This window comes from Mercenaria mercenaria, chromosome 3, assembly GCF_021730395.1.
Source record: "Mercenaria mercenaria strain notata chromosome 3, MADL_Memer_1, whole genome shotgun sequence".
Lineage (NCBI taxonomy): Eukaryota > Metazoa > Mollusca > Bivalvia > Venerida > Veneridae > Mercenaria > Mercenaria mercenaria.
Genome location: NC_069363.1, coordinates 43,145,010 through 43,165,810, shown reverse-complemented (window position 1 = coordinate 43,165,810; position 20,801 = coordinate 43,145,010). Strand labels below are relative to the sequence as shown.

The 20,801-nt window shown below is 33.6% G+C and overlaps 2 protein-coding genes across 9 annotated transcripts in view; both read right to left on the bottom strand.

Moving 5' to 3' along the window:
• Nucleotides 1–20,801, bottom strand: part of LOC123524958 (uridine-cytidine kinase-like 1) — a 352,168-nt gene that overhangs the window by 28,617 nt on the left and 302,750 nt on the right. The gene's annotated exons all lie outside the window — the stretch shown is intronic.
• The window catches only part of LOC123524897 (uncharacterized), a 97,018-nt gene continuing 91,051 nt past the window's right edge, over nucleotides 14,835–20,801 (bottom strand). For 5 of the 6 annotated variants that reach the window (XM_045303493.2, XM_045303491.2, XM_045303496.2 and 2 more), the window contains one exon: nucleotides 14,835–18,807. In XM_045303493.2, the coding sequence (XP_045159428.1) occupies nucleotides 17,919–18,807 (889 nt within the window). In that variant the 3' untranslated portion in view covers nucleotides 14,835–17,918. The remainder of the gene's footprint in view (nucleotides 18,808–20,801) is intronic. The other variant, XR_006681360.2, reaches the window with a different exon arrangement.

Genomic DNA, 20,801 nt, shown 5'->3' with positions numbered 1-20,801 from the left:
CTCCCGACCATTTACATAACTTTTGACTTGTTATACACAATCCTAAGACGCGTATATCTTTTTCCGTGGGGTTAAAATAATTTGGCGCCCCGCTTGAGGTTTTGAAGTGTCCCTAGAATTTTTTGCGTACCCATAGCGTCAAACTGTGAGATAACTTTAAATTTAAAAGACACGTTTTATTAGAGTTCTCGTTTTGTAAAAAACATCACGTAAAATTTGTCAATGTCCAGCTATAGTCAGAATTTTTTTATATGACAAAATGTTCTTAAGGAAGGGACCCGTCAGACATCGGAATTTTTCTTCGCTCGTTTCTAGATAGCTCCTATATGGCGTCAAAGTTGCAAAATTATAGATGTTATTATTTTGTTTTTTTTGTTTTTGTTTTTCAATGTCGTGTCTTTCTTTTTAAAAATTTGCTAGTTTTGTATATGTGTTTTTCTAGGGTATTTTGATATTCTTATGGTAAAAAGTATTTGTTATTCTAGTTTCTTTATTGTTTTTGACTTTGATATTGTTTTCAATGTCGGTCTTTTCATATTAAAAAATTTGTTTTTTGTTTTGTATATGTCGTTTTCTTAGGGTATTTTCGATATTTAGGGTAAAAGTCATTATTTTTATTTATGTTTGTTTTGTATTGTATTTTTGTATTTTTTTAAATGTCGTTCATTTATTCAAGTCTTCCTTTGTTGATATGCTTTTATTTTATTGTGTGTCCAAATTTTTTCTTATGGTAAAACATTATTGTTTTTAAATTTTGTTATTCTTTTTGTTTTTTTGATATTTTTATTAAATTCGGTCATTCATATTTAAGTGTTTCTTGTTTTTCTATTGTCGTTTTCATATTGTTGTTCGATATTTATGTAAAGACGTTTTGTTTTTTTAAATTTTCATTATGTTTTGTAAGCTTGTTTTCTTAGTATGTGCGTTTTCCCGCGTTTTAAATAGCACAGCGACGCTATACAAAACACACATAAAAATAACAAGAACTTTTTGAATTTAGAATCGTGATTTTGAACAACAATGATGATTTTTACTAAGAAATCGAACAACAATAAGAAAAAACGACATATACAAAAAAATGGAATATTAGAATTGAATGACCGCATTGAATAAAATATAAAAGATCAAAAGAATAACGAATATGAATAACAATGATGACTTTTAAAATATGAATGAAAAGAAATTGAATAACAATAAAAAAATAAATAAAAAACTCATGTTAATTTAGCAATTTGACATGCCATATCCTAGATATGAAAAAAATTAATTTTTTTGAAATTTTTTTATTTATACCCTTGTCCAAACACAGACGAAATTTAAATCAGTTTCCCGAAAACTTTAAAAACATACTGGATTTGTATTATTACATAAAAAAAAAAAAATTTTAGAAAGTTAAAATTTTGTGACAAATTTTTTTATCAGTCTAGCGGCTAGTTGTATTCTCCGATTTGGATTTGGGCTGTTTTGAAAAAAAAGAGCCCGCCAGGGAAAAAACAAATAGGGGTTTTTGCGCCCAGCAGGGGGGACCCAAAAAGCCTGCGAATCCGCGCAGTTGGGTCAGGACCCTCTTTTCTCTTTAAAAGCCTTTGAATTTAGAAAAAACCATTAGCAAACGATGGCCCTGCCCAGATGCGCGGATGCGCGGTGGTCGGGCCCATGTGGTGAACGCACTAGTTTTTTTTCTTGGCGGCTCAAATCAATTTTTCTGTTAAAGGCCGAGGGCCCCGAAATCGCTACTGGGGTACTTTTATCGCCGGAAATTGCCGAGGCCCTTGGGGGTTTCAAATTTTAAGTGAAATATAATTTGGGGGAAAGTATTTTTTTTTGGTTTTTTAGCAGAGCTTAAAATACTTTGTACAGGGGATAGTTTGCTTTTTAAGTATCACCCTCCATGAAAAAATTAGACTGTATGGAAACAATATGCGACCTCTGCAATGTTTTAAAGTCCTTGAAAAATTTAAAGGTGAATGTATACCCATGTTTGTCGTTGGCTATTTGTGAAAACGACCTATGATGCGAAAATGTTTTTTTTTTGGGTTGTATTGTAAGGGGCCGTTACAAAAATGATAATTTTTTTTTTTCCTTATCAAGCTTTCCTTAGTTCGTTTTTGGGTTAGCGATATCTTAAACTTTTAAAAAGGGAAAGGGTCCGTCTTGGTAAATGTTACAAATCAGTATGATTGCACGTTTTTTTAACACAAAATCTCCCGCTTTAATGCCTGAAAACAGGTACAGTATAATTTTGTGGGGTGGGTTGAAATCCCCCGAACGAATTTTGTAGTTTTTATTCTATAGATTTTGTTTTCGTTATGGAATCCTATCTTCTTTTGTTTGGTAGATAAAGTGAAAAAATATGGAAGTAGTCGCGTGTTTTATATTTTTTTTCAAGAAAGATAAAAATTTTAAGTTTTACCTTGGGCAAGGTGTGTACCCATGTGCCAATACAAAAAGTGATAACGTAATCTTGGCTAGAAATTAAATTGTTTGGGGCTTGTTTCCAGGAAATTATGAAAAGCGGGGAAAAACGTAGGAAATGATCCAGGAAAAACCGATACTGTGGTAAAAAAGTCGGAAATGATCGGGAAAAACTATGAAAGGGGGAGAAATGAAAGGATAAGACCCAGGAATCCCGTACGCGGAGAAACGTACGGATAATGACCCGGGAAAACTCCGATGCAGCAGGGGGAAAAAGTACGGATATTGTCCAGGAAAACTAGGAAAAATGGAGAAAGTGGTAATGATCCAGGAAATACCGACACAGCTAGAGAAATTTGGATAATGACCGGGGGAAATACTGTACAGTAGAGAAACGTAGGATAATGATCGGAAATACCGATTCAGCTGGGAAAATAATGACCCGGGGGGAAACTCCGACCAGCGGAAAAAAGTAGGATAAATCCAGGAAAACTTAAAACAGTGGAGAATGTAGGAAAATTCCCAGGAAACATGATAAAGCTAGAGAAAAGTACGGATAATGATCAGGAAATCCCGATACGGGGAGAAAGTCGGATAATAACCGGGAAAAACTACCGACACAGCTGAGAAAAAATACGGAAAATGATCCGGGGGAAAATACCGACACAGCTGGAAAAACCCGTACGGAAAACGATCCGGGAAAAATCCCGATACAGTGGAGAAACGTACGGATAACGATCCAGAAAACAAAAAAGGGAGAAACGTCGGATAACGACCCAGGAAATCGAAAAAGTGGAAAAAACGAAACGGATTGATCCGGGAAAACACCGATACAGCTGGAGAAAGTAGGATAACGATCCAGGAATACCGATCAGGGGGGAGAAACGCGGATAACGTCCAGGAAATCCGATACGCGGGGAAAAAAGTAGGATAATGTCCGGAAATACCGAACAGGGAGAAAAAAGTAGGATAATGATAGGAAAACCATAAGTGGAAAACGTACGGATAACGATCCAAAAAAATCCGACCAAGCTGGGGAAATAATGATCAGGAAATCCAAACCAGGGGAGAAAGTAGGATAATGACCCGGGAAAAACCCCGATGCTGGAGAAACGGGATAAGACCCAGAAAATACCGATAAGTGGGAAAGTACGGAAATGTTCCAGGAAACTACCGAAAAGCTGGAGAAAGTACGGATAAGATCGGGAAATCCAAATCAGCTAGAGAAACTGGGATAATGTAAGGAAACCCTTACAGCTGGAAAAAAGTACGGATAATGATCCAGGAAAATCCCGATACAGCTAGAGAAAAAAAAGATAATGATGGGAAATCCCGATACAGCTGGGAAACGAGGGAAAAATTGATCCGGGAAAAACTACCGATACGTAGGGGAAAAAAAGGGAAATGACCGGGAAAAACTACGATAAGCTAGAGAAAAAAAGGAAATGGTCCGGAAACTACCGAACAGCTAGGAAAAGTAGGATAATGATCCGGGAAAAACTACCGTACAGCTAGAGAAAGACGGTAACGACCCGGAAAAAACCCCCGAAAAGGGAGAAATGTACGGTAACGTCCAGGAAACTACCGAACAGCTGGAGAAAAAACGTAGGGTTTTAATATGCAAATGAACGGTTTTTTTAATTAAAATGACTTTTTCCCTGATAATAAGGGAAAAAAATTTTCTTTTTGAAATTTACAAAATAAAGTAATATATATAGTATGTACCTTTAAGAGTTTGAAAGAATATTTTTGACGACATATTGGTTTTATTTTATTTTTTTGCAGTTTTAGTTTTAAAAATAGACATTTAAACATTTAACAATTTTTTATAATTTAATATTTTATTGACATATTTCTGCGAGACAACATTAATTGATATTTCAACATTTCAAAATTTTAAGTTTTTTTTCAAGGAAAAAATGTTAATTATTTTTTTTGCAGTAAATGTTATTATAGACTGGAAGGTTTTTGCTTAAAAACAAATAGTAGAGGAAATCGTTTGTCTTAAAATTTGTAAATACTGAAACTTTAAAAATGAAACTGAAAGGTTTATTGCTTAAAAGCATTTTACATTTTAAAACTATTCAAAAGGGTTGTACAAACAAGTTTAAATAAACTACGTGCAGCTTTCATTTAAAAGCCACCTGAGAGAAGGTTTTTAAAAGGGGTTTTCTTTGGGAAAAAAATTTCTTGGACAAAAAAAAGTACCTTTTTGACATATTGAAGGAACTGAAAAGTGATTTTCGAGGCAAGGGTTTCACAGCGGCATTTTTTGGTCGTACGATTTGCAGGGGAGAGGACCCTGTCGAATTCGCCAAAAGGTCGACGGTAGTGACGTCGCTGTTCGAGCCTGGTGAAAAAAAAGAAAACAAAGGGATTTGAGTATGCCGAAGGCTTTTGTGAAGAATTTGCAAAACTTTCTTTTAACCGCACAACAAAATGCAAGCTTTTTGCAAGACAACTGTACGAAGATTTAGAATTTGTGCGTATTTATTACAGGGTTTTGGCATTTTTTTTAAATTTAAAATTTTTTAAATGTTTAATGCGAAAAGCGTGTTTTTTTTTTTTTATGTGCGTTTTTACATTTTTACCATTTTCCCTGCTAAATTTTTATAAAAGAACTTGTCCACTTTTAATTTTGGGCAGTACCCTTAACTGTTAAAAGGGGGGGGGCTACCCAAAAAAAAACTGATGAAAAGGCGAACAGTCAGATCATGTTTTGTTTTGGTGGTGGAAATGTTGTCAGTCTGAAATTCGTCAGCATGAGTTGGGTGGCTGGGGACTGTCTTTTTTTTTGGATGGGAAAACAAACAGCTGTGCAGGGTCCGCGCGGGAAGCTGGCAAAATTTGTGCGATAGTCGTAGTTTCGCCCAGTATTTTGCAACAAAAAAAGCAAGGAGTGCAAGGGTTCGAGTGTTCTACATTATTTCAAAAAAGGGGGCCCAAGGTTTTCTTTTTTTTGCAAATATATTTTGGCTATAAAATGTAAAAAGTATAAAAATATTGCAAAAATCTATGTCAATTTGGTTTGTACCCCTTTTCCCTTTCAGGTACTCCTTTTTAGGATTTTTGAGAGAAATATTTTTTGCCTAAAATGTTGGGTAGTCCCTTTAAAGAGAAAAGTATTTTTAAAGCTGAGAAAACAAATAAATAACTTTAATAAATATGATACGAAAATTTCATATCCCAAAAACAGAAAATACGACATATAAGTTTGAAGGGTTGATAAAGTTTGTTTGTAGGTAGGGGATATTTGTATAAAGAATGTATGTTCAACGACATGATACCCCCACTTTGTCAAGCGGTTAAAAAATTGTTGACAATGCAGATTAAGTTAACTTCATATTACTTAGGTGGGGTAAAGTATCGGTGGGGGGAGGGGGTATCAAAAAAGGCTGTTTTTCCTTTATATTTTTATTTTCAGGAAAGGGGAAGGGGGGGAGTAAGAGGGGGGGGGTTGAGGGGGGAAGGGGGGGGGGGGAGAATCTAAATAAAACACCAGGTGCATGTTTGGCGAATGAATAACAGTTTTTTAAAAATTATGACTACAGGTCAAACACTTTGGAGATAGGCAACAAATTTTTAGATTTCTCCAAATTTAGTTTTAATACCAAAAATGGTTTTTGTTCTAAATATTTCGTCGAAACCAAAAGCGTATAGGGAAAATTTGTTTGGGAAAAAAGACTTAAAATAAAAATTTTTTTTTATAATGGGAAATTCCTTAAAGGTCCAATATAAAGGGAAAATGAAATTTTTTAAATTTTTTTTAAAAAGCACAGAAAAACATTTCTTTTTTTTGGAAAATGAAAAATTGGAGTGAAATTCGAAATAAATAGCAGAATTTTACAATTATTTTTTAGAAGTTAAGAAAATTAAAAAAACTGGGGGGTTTTTCTGCGATTTATTTAAAATTTCAACAAAACACAACATTTCTTTGAGTTCCCAAAGCGTTCTGTAAATTTTTTCCCCGCCAGTTTCTTTTTTTAGGTCTTGCAGAAGCTATGCATGGCTATGAAAAAAATTGCCCAACCACTTTCCCTTTGTAATGGACCTTTTAAATAATACGTACAAACGTTTTTGATCTTTTTTATAAAAAAATAGTAAAACAGCAAATTTATGTTTTGTAAATATAATTTTCCCGTAATTAAATTTTAAAGCCTTCTTAATATTTATCATTTTTTCAGTATCTAAAAGTCCCAGAAAATTTTGGAATAATTAACAAAAATAAAAGTAAAAGTAAATTTTTAAAGCACCTGATATTTCTTAAATGATTTCGTGAAACATTTTAAAAATATTCTAAATTTTTATGGGGGATTAACACTGACGGGATTTTGGGAGAGTTCGAAAATGTATCAGTAAGAACTAGACTGTCCCTTTCTGGGGGAAATTTCCAAGAATATCAAAAATTTTCCCAAAAAGGATAAAAGCTGCGATTTTTAAAAAAAATGTTTTCACTTTTTATTGACTCAAATCAGTTTATTCCCGTATCTTGTTAAAAATTTTTTAAAAAAATATTCGACTCTGGCATAATCCGAATGTGGTTTTAAGGGGGTTTTTCATATCATTTTTAAAAAAGGTGATTCAGGTCCCTTTTTTTAGAGGGATTACTATTGTTAATTTTTGCAAAAAATCTTTTCCTACACTCAGAAATGAATTAAATGGGCGAAACAGAAATGTTTTTTTTGATTTTCCAAATTTTGGGTTTTAGAGATAACCAAAGGGCAACAGACGCATCTTTTACAAAATTTTTATTTGAATACACTTTTTGAAAATCTAAATTTTTTGCTTTATTGACTATGAAAAAGCTTTTGATACGTTCTAAGTGATGCTTTGGGTCAAACTTGTTAAAGGAGTCAGTTTTAAGGTGATTAATATGTTAAAAAACCTTTATGAAAATGTTAAACTTGGGGTGAAACTGTTTCGATACGAATTTATCTGCTTTTTTGGGCGTAACATAGGGGAAAAAAAAAAAAAGGGGAACCCTCTCGCCCTTTCTTTATCCTTTCTCAATGACATCATTTGTTTTGATTTTAAAAAATTTTTTCTGAAACGACCCTTTAAAAAATTGTCTAAAATATGTACTTTTTGTGATGATATTGCCTTTGTTTACCACCAAAACCCGCAGTTTAAGGCCCACCGTAATGTTTATCAATTCTTTAAATGGGGGGTCTCAAGATTAAGTGAAAAAAAAATAAAAAAAAAAAAAATTTTATATTTAAAAAAAGGAAACTGTAAATAAATTTGAAAGGTATATTAACAATGAAAAAGGGGAAATTGTTTGGGTAGCTTTTTCTCTGGGTGAATTACATATACAAAAAACATGAAAACTGCTGTTAAAGTTCTTTGATCAACCTTTAAAAGCGTTAAATTTACTGCAATTTCGTAGAGTCAAACCCCGATATTAAAACCAAACTTTTCCTTTTGACTACATGGTTTGCCCAATTTTTTTGTTTCAGCTGAGGATGGGAAAACTATGAGTAAGAAATTTAAAAAAATTATTTAGGTTTTGTAAACAATTTTGGGAGTTTACCCAAAACCTAATTAAGGGTTTTTGGGGAATTTGGGGATTTCCCCTTTTCCCTAAATTTGAAAGAAAGAGCCTTTAAAATCTGGTTTAAAAATTTTGAAAAAACCAGGTCACCAATGTAAAAATTTTTATGAAAAAGAGAAAAAAACACAAATAACATGTCAGGTCTCATCAAAATTAAAAAGTTTGTTAGATACATTGGGGGTTTTAAAGGGAAATATGGAATAATGTTCACTTGACTCAAAAGAAATTTTTTTGCTTTGTTTTTAAAAAAAAGAATTTGAGTCAGTTTTCCAAGAATGGAAGCCGATCAAAAATTTTTTAAACTTGATATTTTGTAATTTAAAACTCAGTTCTGTTTTTAAAGTTATTTTGAGGGGATTTCTGTAAAAAATTAAGGAAGCAAATTTACTTTATTTAAGGGGGTTTTTTTATAATTTTGAAATTTGGTTTTTGGGAGTTTTTTGGTTTTAAAAGACAAGATCGGTTTGTTAAAAAGGGTACCAATAAGCAGTGAACAGAATAACTTTTTATGTGTTGTTAGATAGCCAAATTTTTGCAAAAAATTTTGGGTATGTATATGGCCCCTTTTTCAAACATTTGTTTTTTAGGGGGTTTTAAAAAAAAAAAAAATATGTTGTTTAAAAATTTCAAAAATTTTAAATGATGCTTTTTATTTAAGAAAAGAAGCCTTAGAAAAAAAATTTCTGTTTTAAATTGATGTAATTTTAATGTTTGGTATGTTATGATTATGGTAGGTAATATATTTATTTTCTTGTTCAATTATTTTAAGTTATTATAGTATTGTTTTCTGTCTTGGCCATATTTGTTTGTATGCTTTGTAAATGGTCAAAAAGGGTTATTTTGGGCCCTTTAAACCCAAAAAAGAAATGAAATGAAAAAGAAATATAAAATTTTTTCTTGTTGCGAACGATCTGGAGGCCGGGCCCTTTATTTTTGAAAAATTTTTTGAGGGCGAAATATAAAGTTTTCGGGGTCTCCTTGAAAGTGTCTTTTCATTTAAAAAATTTTTAAAATTTGGATCCGTGGCCCATAAAAGCATTTTTTGTTAAAATGTGAATTTGGATTTTGAACGGTAAAATAAATGATCAAAATGTATAACTTTTTCCCTAAATTTTAAATTTTTGTTTTTTCAAGAGCAGTAATTTAATTTTCCCTTTCCGGGGTGATGTCAGAAAACAGACATAATCCCAAATTTGTAACGGTAATAAACAGAGAATGTCAGCTTATGTGCGATTAAAACCAAAAAATGAAATGAAAGTTTGGTTAATTTTTGTCATGGTTATTTTACTTTTTTTACCCATTATGCAATCATTAAAAAAGAAAAAAAAAGAAATAACAAAAATATTATGTACTACAAACAAGAAAAATGAAATTTAAACCCCACAAGGATTGTATATCTAAAATGGCGATAATAAAATTCGGAACAAACGTGAATAAAAAATTTAAAAGAAGCTCTCCCTTGAAGAAAACTTGAATAAAGAATTTTAGTTAATTATCGTATACATTAAAACTTCAGGGCCGAATAATTGTTTATATTTGCCCCCTTCTTTTGTGAAAATTTTTGGGAAAAAAAAAGAGTAAATGCAAATGTAGTTTTAAGGAAATTTCTTTATTGTCCAGTTTATTTTTACATGTAATATTCAAGTTTATTATGATCTGTAGATCTAATTCTATTGTTTATCAATTTTGTTAGTTATGTTTTAAGCAAAAAAATAATTTATGTAGTGAAAATTGTATTAAAAGAAAAAAAAAATGGAAAATTTTTTTTTTAAAAATGTAATTTAAAATAACTTTATTTTTATTTAATCTGACAAAGTTATGACATTAAACACGGAATTAGATTGACACATAAGTCTATCTAATTCAGAGACGTGTACCAGTTTATCCGGTGTCATCAGTACACGTGTACTGTGACGGGCAAAATTTTCCAAATTAGTAAAATTAGTGATATTCAAACGTTTAGGGAAGCAAGAAGACATAAAAATAATTTAGAAATAAACCCATTGAAAGAAAGATTAACTTTTCTAGTTTACTTCAATAACTTAATAAATGTTATGAGATGATTATAAATATCAGAATATGTCATTTTAAAAGACCATGTAATGCATAAAATCTGTCATTTCCTACAGAAATCAATGGGACTCGGGATCAAAATTGGTTACTTATTTCAAACGCATAGGGAAGCAAGAAGATCATATTTTATTTTATTAAAAATTATATTGAAAGAAAGTGGAAATATTGCAGATTACTTCAATAACTTAATAAATATTGTCAGATAATGCTTTTGATGTCATTTGATGTGTTAAAGTTTTTCTCCTTCTATATTTCAATAGGTGTAAATTGACCGATAATGGCTAATCGATACACTCGATAAGCTGTTTTCAGAGGAGACAATTTCGCCAATAAGCCAGCAAACTGGCTTAGATTTCTGGGTATGAAGCCGTAAAAGCTTAATTTTTGACTAAGGTATGGGTCAGAACTCTGGCATTTCTGGGTGAATTCTCAATCAAAACTACAGGCGCATATCTAACATGCTTAACAATGCTCTGATATTTAATGACTCTAGGTCAAATACAAAAACCAATGTGCATAACTGCTCATGCTGAAGACTTTAGGTGAAATATTTTTGAAGTATGCACGACACAAATTCGTGCGGACGGACGGTCACCCCGACAGACGGGCGAGCAATTGTAAATCTAAGTGCCCTCACTCTCTGAATACCAATATGCTTCCAAGTTATACATTTATTGATAAACTATAGATACTTCTATATTTTGCAATTTATAATGTTATTGTGTCACATTACAGCAAAATTACTGGAATATAGTAAAGCTCTACACAAGACCAAAGACTAAAACCTTAAATGTCGTTGACTATTTCAAAATATGTATGTTTATTTTTTGTTTTCATAAAGGTAATTGTTGAATGCTAGGTACAATATTTAATCAAATAAATGCTAATTTTAAAATTATATGTAAGAATGATGTAGGAGGGGACTTTTAGTTCAAAGAACTTCACTAGTTTACATATATAGAGGGAAAAGACGGAACAAAAAAAACCCCACATAAATGATCCACTATGATCTTAATCCAAAGCATACAGTTGATCTTCGTTTGCTCAATGCAGATAATTTGAAAAACACTTTTTTTTTTCGCTCGAACTTATCGCCAGGCCCCGGAAAAATCTTTTTTATACTGTATATTTTTCGATGGTTCGAACTGCCAATACCTTGGACAAATCTTGCCTGACCCTTCAAGTTTGAGCGAACGAAGTCCGACTGTAATACTACATTGTCATGTCAATCTTCAGTATAAACAGTAACTCTATTTCTTGTATACTCATTTACCAAACTGTGCGTTTTAGGAGAGTAATGTGCGATGCGTTTGAAATGGGTAAGTATATTTTCCCGTTCATGATCATAGTTTTCTTCGTATTCCTAGGGGTACAATTGCACTTTCTGGCTGGTATCAGTGGAATATCGCCTCACGGGTAACTGTTTTGGCGGTAACTCGAAAGAGGATCGATATCGCATAAACAAGTACCCTCGCATCGGAAATTCCTATAACCAGTGGGAGATTCTTATATTCTTCCGTTTTCAATCTAATGCTCTGTTTTAGGCATTGCCCTGTTAATCACGTTTGACAACCAGAAACGGTCACTTAAGTTTTCTTCACATCAAAAAGTGTTGCTTTTCCACTTTACCAACACCAGCATCCCTTTTCCTATTTCATGCCCATTTCTGTATCTTGAATATAATTAAAATGTACTGTTGTAGGATTTTTGAAGTAACCCTTCTGCCATATCTTTCCACTACAGTTTTTATTTGTGGCGGCCCTGTGTTGCTGTGCTCTGTCCTTCCGCGAAATCTACCGTTACCGTTTAATTTTGGTAAGAAATAAGTACCAAATATATTTGTTTTGAAAAATAGAAGTACATTGTAAATACACAAGTTTCAACTGAAAGTAAAATAACCCAACGAATCACATCGTGCGACTTTAATTAAAATGATAAGTTTCTAATGAGATCAAGACCCCGTATGGCGTAATGGTCAGAACAATGGCTTTACATTCAAGAGGTTATGGTTCGATCCGATCCTCGGCAGAGGCAAGACGTAACGTTTTTGTTTTTAACTCTGTCACCTAAGCACGAAGTGCTCATGGTGAGCTATTACGATCACGCTGCGTCCGTCTTCTGTCGTGCGTGCGTGCATGCGTCCTTCGTCAGCAATTTTATGTAACTTCTCCTTCGAAACCGCTGAATTTCAAAATTGTTCAAATGATTCCGGTTTATTGAACATATAGGTCACTCTGGTTAAAATAAGTTTTCAGCTATGAACTCTTAAAAATCTTCTTCTCTGAAGCGACAATAGCTAGAGCCCTGTTAACTGACTTGTGATATCATTCAGGGTATTGCCCTAGGGTCAGAAATGGCGACACTCCTGAGTTTGAAATGCATAAACTATATACTCATATATAAGAAACTTTGAAAATCTTCTTCCATAATCCATAATAGCTAGAGCCTTGATATTTGGCGTGTGATATCAGGGATTGACTACTATCGTAACTGTTCAAATTAAAGTGTTGCTTTTCCACTTTAAAATTACCAACACCAGCATCCCTTTTCCTATTTCATGCCCATTTCTGTATCTTGGATATAATTAAAATGTACTGTTGTAGGATTTTTGAAGTAACCCTTCTGCCATATCTTTCCACTACAGTTTTTATTTGTGGCGGCCCTGTGTTGCTGTGCTCTGTCCTTCCGCGAAATCTACCGTTACCGTTTAATTTTGGTAAGAAATAAGTACCAAATATATTTGTTTTGAAAAATAGAAGTACATTGTAAATACACAAGTTTCAACTGAAAGTAAAATAACCCAACGAATCACATCGTGCGACTTTAATTAAAATGATAGTTTTCTAATGAGATCAAGACCCCGTATGGCGTAATGGTCAGAACAATGGCTTTACATTCAAGAGGTTATGGTTCGATCCGATCCTCGGCAGAGGCAAGACGTAACGTTTTTGTTTTTAACTCACCTAAGCACGAAATGCTCATGGTGAGCTATTACGATCACGCTGCGTCCGTCTTCTGTCGTGCGTGCGTGCATGCGTCCTTCGTCAGCAATTTTATGTAACTTCTCCTTCGAAACCGCCGAATTTCAAAATTGTTCAAATGATTCCGGTTTATTGAACATATAGGTCACTCTGGTTAAAATAAGTTTTCAGCTATGAACTCTTAAAAATCTTCTTCTCTGAAGCGACAATAGCTAGAGCCCTGTTAACTGACTTGTGATATCATTCAGGGTATTGCCCTAGGGTCAGAAATGGCGACACTCCTGAGTTTGAAATGCATAAACTATATACTCATATATAAGAAACTTTGAAAATCTTCTTCCATAATCCATAATAGCTAGAGCCTTGATATTTGGCGTGTGATATCAGGGATTGACTACTATCGTAACTGTTCAAATTAAAGTGTTGCTTTTCCACTTTAAAATTACCAACACCAGCACCCCTTTTCCTATTTCATGCCCATTTCTGTATCTTGAATATAATTAAAATGTACTGTTGTAGGACTTTTGAAGTAACCCTTCTGCCATATCTTTCCACTACAGTTTTTATTTGTGGCGGCCCTGTGTTGCTGTGCTCTGTCCTTCCGCGAAATCTACCGTTACCGTTTAAGTTTGGTAAGAAATAAGTACCAAATATATTTGTTTTGAAAAATAGAAGTACATTGTAAATACACAAGTTTCAACTGAAAGTAAAATAACCCAACGAATCACATCGTGCGACTTTAATTAAAATGATAAGTTTCTAATGAGATCAAGACCCCGTATGGCGTAATGGTCAGAACAATGGCTTTACATTCAAGAGGTTATGGTTCGATCCGATCCTCGGCAGAGGCAAGACGTAACGTTTTTGTTTTTAACTCACCTAAGCACGAAGTGCTCATGGTGAGCTATTACGATCACGCTGCGTCCGTCTTCTGTCGTGCGTGCGTGCATGCGTCCTTCGTCAGCAATTTTATGTAACTTCTCCTTCGAAACCGCTGAATTTCAAAATTGTTCAAATGATTCCGGTTTATTGAACATATAGGTCACTCTGGTTAAAGTAAGTTTTCAGCTATGAACTCTTAAAAATCTTCTTCTCTGAAGCGACAATAGCTAGAGCCCTGTTAACTGACTTGTGATATCATTCAGGGTATTGCCCTAGGGTCAAAAATGGCTACACTCCTGAGTTTGAAATGCATAAACTATATACTCATATATAAGAAACTTTGAAAATCTTCTTCTATAATCCATAATAGCTAGAGCCTTGATATTTGGCGTGTGATATCAGGGATTGACTACTATCGTTACTGTTCAAATTATTGCCCTAGGTTAAAAAAGTTCATGCTCATGTGTGTGACATGTATATATAATATAGTATAGGCTAATACGAACGAAATTTTGAATATTTTCTTCTCCGAATCCATAATAGCTAGAGCTTTGATTTTTGACATACGATGTCAGGGTAAAGACTCTCAATACTAATTGTTCAAGTTATTGCCCTAGGGTGAAAAATGCTCCACAGTTTATACTATAGGCTTATACATGAATTACTTTGAAACTCTTCCCTAAAGCCATAATAACTTGAGTCTTGATATTTTGCATTTGATATCAGGGTTTGACTCTCTACCATAACTGTTCAAAGTATTGACCTAGATTCGAAAAGGGCCACGCACTTGAGTGTGACATATATATTATAGGATTGTAGCGTACTTAGTGGGGTCAGGATGCTTTAATGAAATACGCTACAATTTACGGGACTACCAGATAGGGTTGTTTCAATACTCCAGCAGTAGCAAGGAATAGAAGACGACAACGATATCAGTTGTTATACTCTGTATTAAATGCAATAATGCATTATAACTGCCAAAAACATACGGAATAGTAATCCATTATCATAAATAATCATATTTCATGAAGTGTGCCAGCTCTAAAATTGGGACAGTTGCCATAGTAAATAGAAGACCGTTTTCTAAAATCTATAAAATCCTAAGTTAACAATTTTAGATCTATTTCTTAAAACTCATACTAACACGATTTCATATGTACGTTATACCTATAGTTGTATTTAAATAATGCTAATACATTGATCCTTAAGTTTATAATCCGAAATTTAGAAAAGATTCCTAAATTACTCTCTAAGAATGATTTTGAATTGTATGATAGTTGTGTTGACAAATTTAAATATTGGCGCCTTCGCAACTGTCCTAATCAAAATGAGGCTTGTCGCTCTATTTATAAGCTTTGGTCCGTTTAGGATTTTAGGAGAGAGGTCTCAACCAATCAGACTACACTTAGGAATTTTCTAAGCCAATCAGAGTTGGGTAGGAAATCTCTTCCTAAAATACGCTGAGCGGAAATACCAAGTAAAATTACGAATAACATGACATACAACAAAATATGAGCAATAATACACAAAAACAACATATCTCTTATGTTAGAAAAGATGAAGAACATTTGGGTAGATAAAATGTAATTAGAGAAATCAAACGGAGAATTCCGATGATTGATAGTTCCAAATTTAGACCGCAGTTGAAATTAACAATAATCTAAAGTTTTAGTGAAGTTAATAATTAAAATATTTTTCTAGCATCCTATCAATGCACATTACATAAAATGATGAAAGTGCAACAGAATATGAAAATGGATTTTTTACACGCTGCAGTAAACAACATGGCAGCCTCCAGGAACAGTTTTAGGCAATTGACATTCACACAAAATACAAATGAATGGATGAAGTCAAGTTAATAAATGGTGACAATTTAGTTAAATCACAATATTCTTCTTGGAAATATGAAATAAGAAATAGATAGTTTATTTTTTACAAATTTTTTGTAGCTTTTTTGTGATAAAAGCCCAAAGCTTATTTGAACAACTCCCCATTCCGCTTCCTGGAAAAGCCAGTACAGGTATGAGAAGTCATGATCGTGCCTCAATGGGACTCGAACCCACGACCCCGGGTTGAGCGGCCGATACCTTAACCACAAGTCCATCGCTCCCCTGACAAGAAACAGATATGCATGAACATGGAAAAAAGATAGTGCAAGATAGTAATTGGCATTGCAGAATAAAAAAGGTAACTGTCATTCTTCATTATCATCATTTAAATATTAGATGAAATAAATCACAGTAGCGTTTAGAGAATACATAAAACATGTAACGCATATATCCTAGAGGCTTATATAAAATCTTCTTCTTTGAAGACATAAAGCTACAGCCTTGATATCTGGCATGTGATATAAGAGTTGAGGTTCAAATCCTGACAATACAAGCCTATTATCAAAGTTCTAAGGGTAATGACTTGAGAGAAGATTTACTATGTTTCCTATGTATAAGCATATAGGACAGTTGTAGTGCTAAAGGGTGAACCCATTTCTGGCACAAGGACAGTTATATAATCAACAATGCTAGAGGGTCATATAATGGTAACATATACCAAATGTTAACCCTTAGTATGCTGGCACGATTGATTCTGCCTTTGCAACCACTGTAGATCATAATCAGCCTGTACACCATGCAGTCTGATCAAGATCTGTACTGTTCGCTATTCAGTCAGTATCTTTTTGGTAAGCACCCCTTTTAACAGCTAATGGTACTGTCCAGATTGAAAGATGGACAAGTTCATTATCGAAATTTAGCAGGGTAAGGGTTAAGGTCAAGATAATAAGCTATGAAATGAATAGCTTTAGGGTCAGTGACCCTCTATTTTTATGAATCGGCAAATCTTGTAATAGAAATAATTAAACAATGCTTTTATTAAGTGTTTTGTTTTGATGTCAAATTCTTGTTTTTCTGAAATGCTTGAGAAAGCAAATGTTGCTTTTCTACCCTCCCCTCGCCTAAAGAGACCTTCACATACATTGCAACTATTTAACTATCTAAAAAAATAACAAAGAAAAAATATTAACCAGAATTTATCACAGGGAAAATCTTTTTGTCTATAAGCTTAAAAATAAGAATTCAAAAAGGTTCCTACCCTAACCTACCACCGCTCCTAAAGTTGCGCAATATTAACGGTGCAGAACTCGTGCATATTTCTCGATACAAATGTAATTACTTGTGAGTATCAGCTTCTAATAAATACATTAAATTGAAAAAAAAAATGATTTAAATGATTTCAAACCCGTGCGTGGAAGTCATACACCTTACCTCTAGGCCACCGTGTCATCGGTTAACTTTATATGTTACTTTAGAAATACAGATACTTTCAGGATACAAATATTGCGTAAATTAACGAAAATGCCCGAAAATATTGGCGAAGATTAATGAGTGCCAGGTCAATACTTACGTACAATATCAAGTAGAAAGAACTTGTTCCAATCGTCAAACAATAAAAGTTTGCCAATGTTTTTCATAATAAATATTCTAAAATTAATTAGTTTAGATAAAAAAAACGGAAAACCATTCTGAAGCTTTTTGTAGTACTAGTATCGATTTGTTCAACCAACAATCGTTTATTGCAATATTAAAGCATAAAAACGTTCCGGAGTTTAATTCGCGCTAAAGTTTTTACTTTGCTGAAAAGCAAACGGTAATCATATTTTGATGTAAAACAAAATCGTGATTAAGCTGTTTTAATGTTTTGTCTGTATAATAGGATCGAATTAACTGAGCTATATACTTTGGATCAAGACTGCATTTTCTACAAGTAAAACTGTTTTAACAAGTTTCCTGCTGTTTAGCTGTTTATGCTTCTGATATCTTAGTTTTGGATCGATTAATTATGTCAAATATATGCCGTTTTAAAATGATTTTACACTTTAACTCAACTAATGAAGTCCATGCGGCAAAACGTGAGTCTTATGCAAAAATGATATATGCTCGTAAGTGTAATCACAATTCAGCCACCATAGGGTTTGTTATGTGAACATTTATGAGAAGTTCCAATGGAAATGTGAATACTTATTACCATATCTGTTGCGGATGCTGCATCTGAAAGACTGTTACATAGTTACTCATGTAACACGAAACTATTAGTCTACAGTTTTGTCTATCATAGCATAACGATTCTGGTAATTCTAAACCATCTGACGGACAAACAATTTTTCCCAGATCTTTTCCACCCCTGTAATCAACCTGGAACACAACGTTTGATTTGTCCAGTACAAGTACAGTACCATCACCAACAACGCACACATCTCTGGCAAAATCAACCTTGTGTTTAAAAGTGAACAGATGATTTCCGTTTTTATCTATTGTTATAGTACCTCCTGAAAGAGCTGTAATATAAAGTCTCTCGCCATCATCAGTAACAGCAATACCACACATAATTTCAAATACTGTCAACCTACCGTTGCAATACAGCATTTTTTTCTGTTGAAGATCTTTATTATAAGTATATACTGTGTTACGATCTGTGACATAGAGAGTATCACCATGAAAAGCCAGTGCGTAGCATTCATGGTCAAGCTTAACTGTATGCTCAAGCTTCATTTTACCCGATATATTCACAAACTGAATATTGCCGGCCGGCCCTTCACTGACTACAGCAATATCTTTACCGATATAACACAAGCCATATGAAGGACCAGGAAGATCACAGTGGCTGACAGCATAGTACGAGGTGTCCAGTTTTTTAATCCTTTTATTACCCGAATCAGTTAGGAGAATGTGTCCATTAGGAAGCAAACGGACACTGTTTACTTCACATACACTTTTGTCATTGTCATCTTTATTAATCAAAAGATTTTTTATTTTCACATTATAATTTCCCATCTTACTCTTGATTACAAGACTTTTTGTCCGTTTCCCGTATGAGCTTTCTGATACGATCATTTTTAGTCCAACACATGTTCTGGAAGTATTAGAATAATAGAGTAAGGCATATGCATAGGTATCGTATACAGACAGTCTTCCTACACTCGCTAATTGTACATATACACAATAATATTAGGTCATTTAACATTGTTCTGTACAATACGGAGATATATGTGGACGAGTACACAGCTAAGAAAACCATATTATAGCGGCGAGTCTAATATGGTTTTCCCAGCTTGGTACGAGTCCAAATATATCTCGTATTGTACAGTACAATGTTAAAAAACCTTTTATATTCTATATCTATTTAGATTAAAAATGATTCACTGAATACTGTATTGCTGTATTTTCCCAGCTTGGTTATACAGAGCATGGAGCGCCTACTTCAGCCGATTTACATTCGAAACATTTTTACGCTTTTCGGGCTTTATCGTATGTTTAACATGGAACTGTTGAACCGTCCTAATACGGAAAAATACAGGTTTTTTGTACGCACGAGCGTCCACTACGGTAATATAGATATTGTACGGCCACGTGTTGCAAATAAACGTTCACGATTGGATAAATAGAATAAATATAGAATGGTATACTATAGCAACGGCATTCATTATAAAATCTATATTATTATTATTGTTATTATTAATAATATAATATTTATTTATTATTTATATAAAAAATACCACAAAACACATTAGCTTCATGCCCAAACACGTTAAAAATTGGTATACACAAGACATTAAACGAACACAGACCTGAAACCAAACAAGCCAAACATATTGAGACATAAAACATTAAAGACGAAGTTAATCTGATAGCTTGCGAAATATTATACAGATCTTTAAAAGCATTCGGTGTCTGTATTACTATTGCGAGGCGTCCTAGTTGTTATGCGAAATGTCGTGTTCTGGACATATTTTGATTTGACTAATATGGTATTTGGAAGACCACTCAATAACATACTACGACAGGTTTTATTACTAAAGATTTGGTGTCATCACGAACAAATTTTCTTTGGTGTGATCTATTCGGCGTATGTGCACACACAGAGTTTTCATGTTGTTTTATATCCATATTAGAACATGACATTACCTCAAGATACCCCACACAGTAAACAGTTTGCTGCTTTTATAACTGATTTATCGAACTTCACTGATACGCCAGCATTGCATCTGGAGTTATGTTTTTATTATTTCCCCTTTATCTGCCTTCAGCTTTGTAATGTTACAGGTAATCCATGAAACAATATCGGCAAGGTAACCCTCTGTACACCCCGCTGCTATTCAAAACTATTATTGGTTTGAAGGATATGCATAAATGGGTGTCTTCAGGACAGCACTCCGTGATGTTTGCATGCTTCATCACTGGTTCAGAGTACATTATGTAGATTTCATAAACACAGGTGTCGATACATTCCTGATTATCAACACACCGCTTGTTAGCGGTCGCTCAGAAAAGATGAAATAACATGTGCTTTGTCTGTGACACCGAAATGGTGCTCAAGGCGTTGTGACAGTGGAAATATCAAGAAGTACGAGAACTGTAACGCGTTTATGGACAAAAGACTGGAAAATGACATTCTTGAACTTCAAAAGAGCCGGCTTGGTTGAGGGAACCGTTCTGTATTCAGACTGCAATCTCTCATGGAGCTTGTTTCCATCTAGATCATTTAGCGTAAAACTGGCTATCAGAAGCGGTAACCAAGATTTCAAAGGTAATTTGCAGTCCAGCAAATTTTTTGTTCACATAAGTTTTAATGTTTAATGTTGATATTTTGAAAATGGTCCTGCACAAGGCATTAAAATCGTTAACGGTTTTTTAACCCTACGCTAAATTAAAAACAAAACTCCTAATATTCAAAATACAAGGGGTATGCATGGTTATTGGATCATTTTACTGATAAAATTCTAAACAACATAATTGATCACAAATGTAAATGCTTATCCCCGAGGGAATGTACGGAGTAGAGCAATTGTAGCCACTTATCCGAAAATGTTTAATCCGAAATCGGACTAAGCAGGCAACACGTAAAGC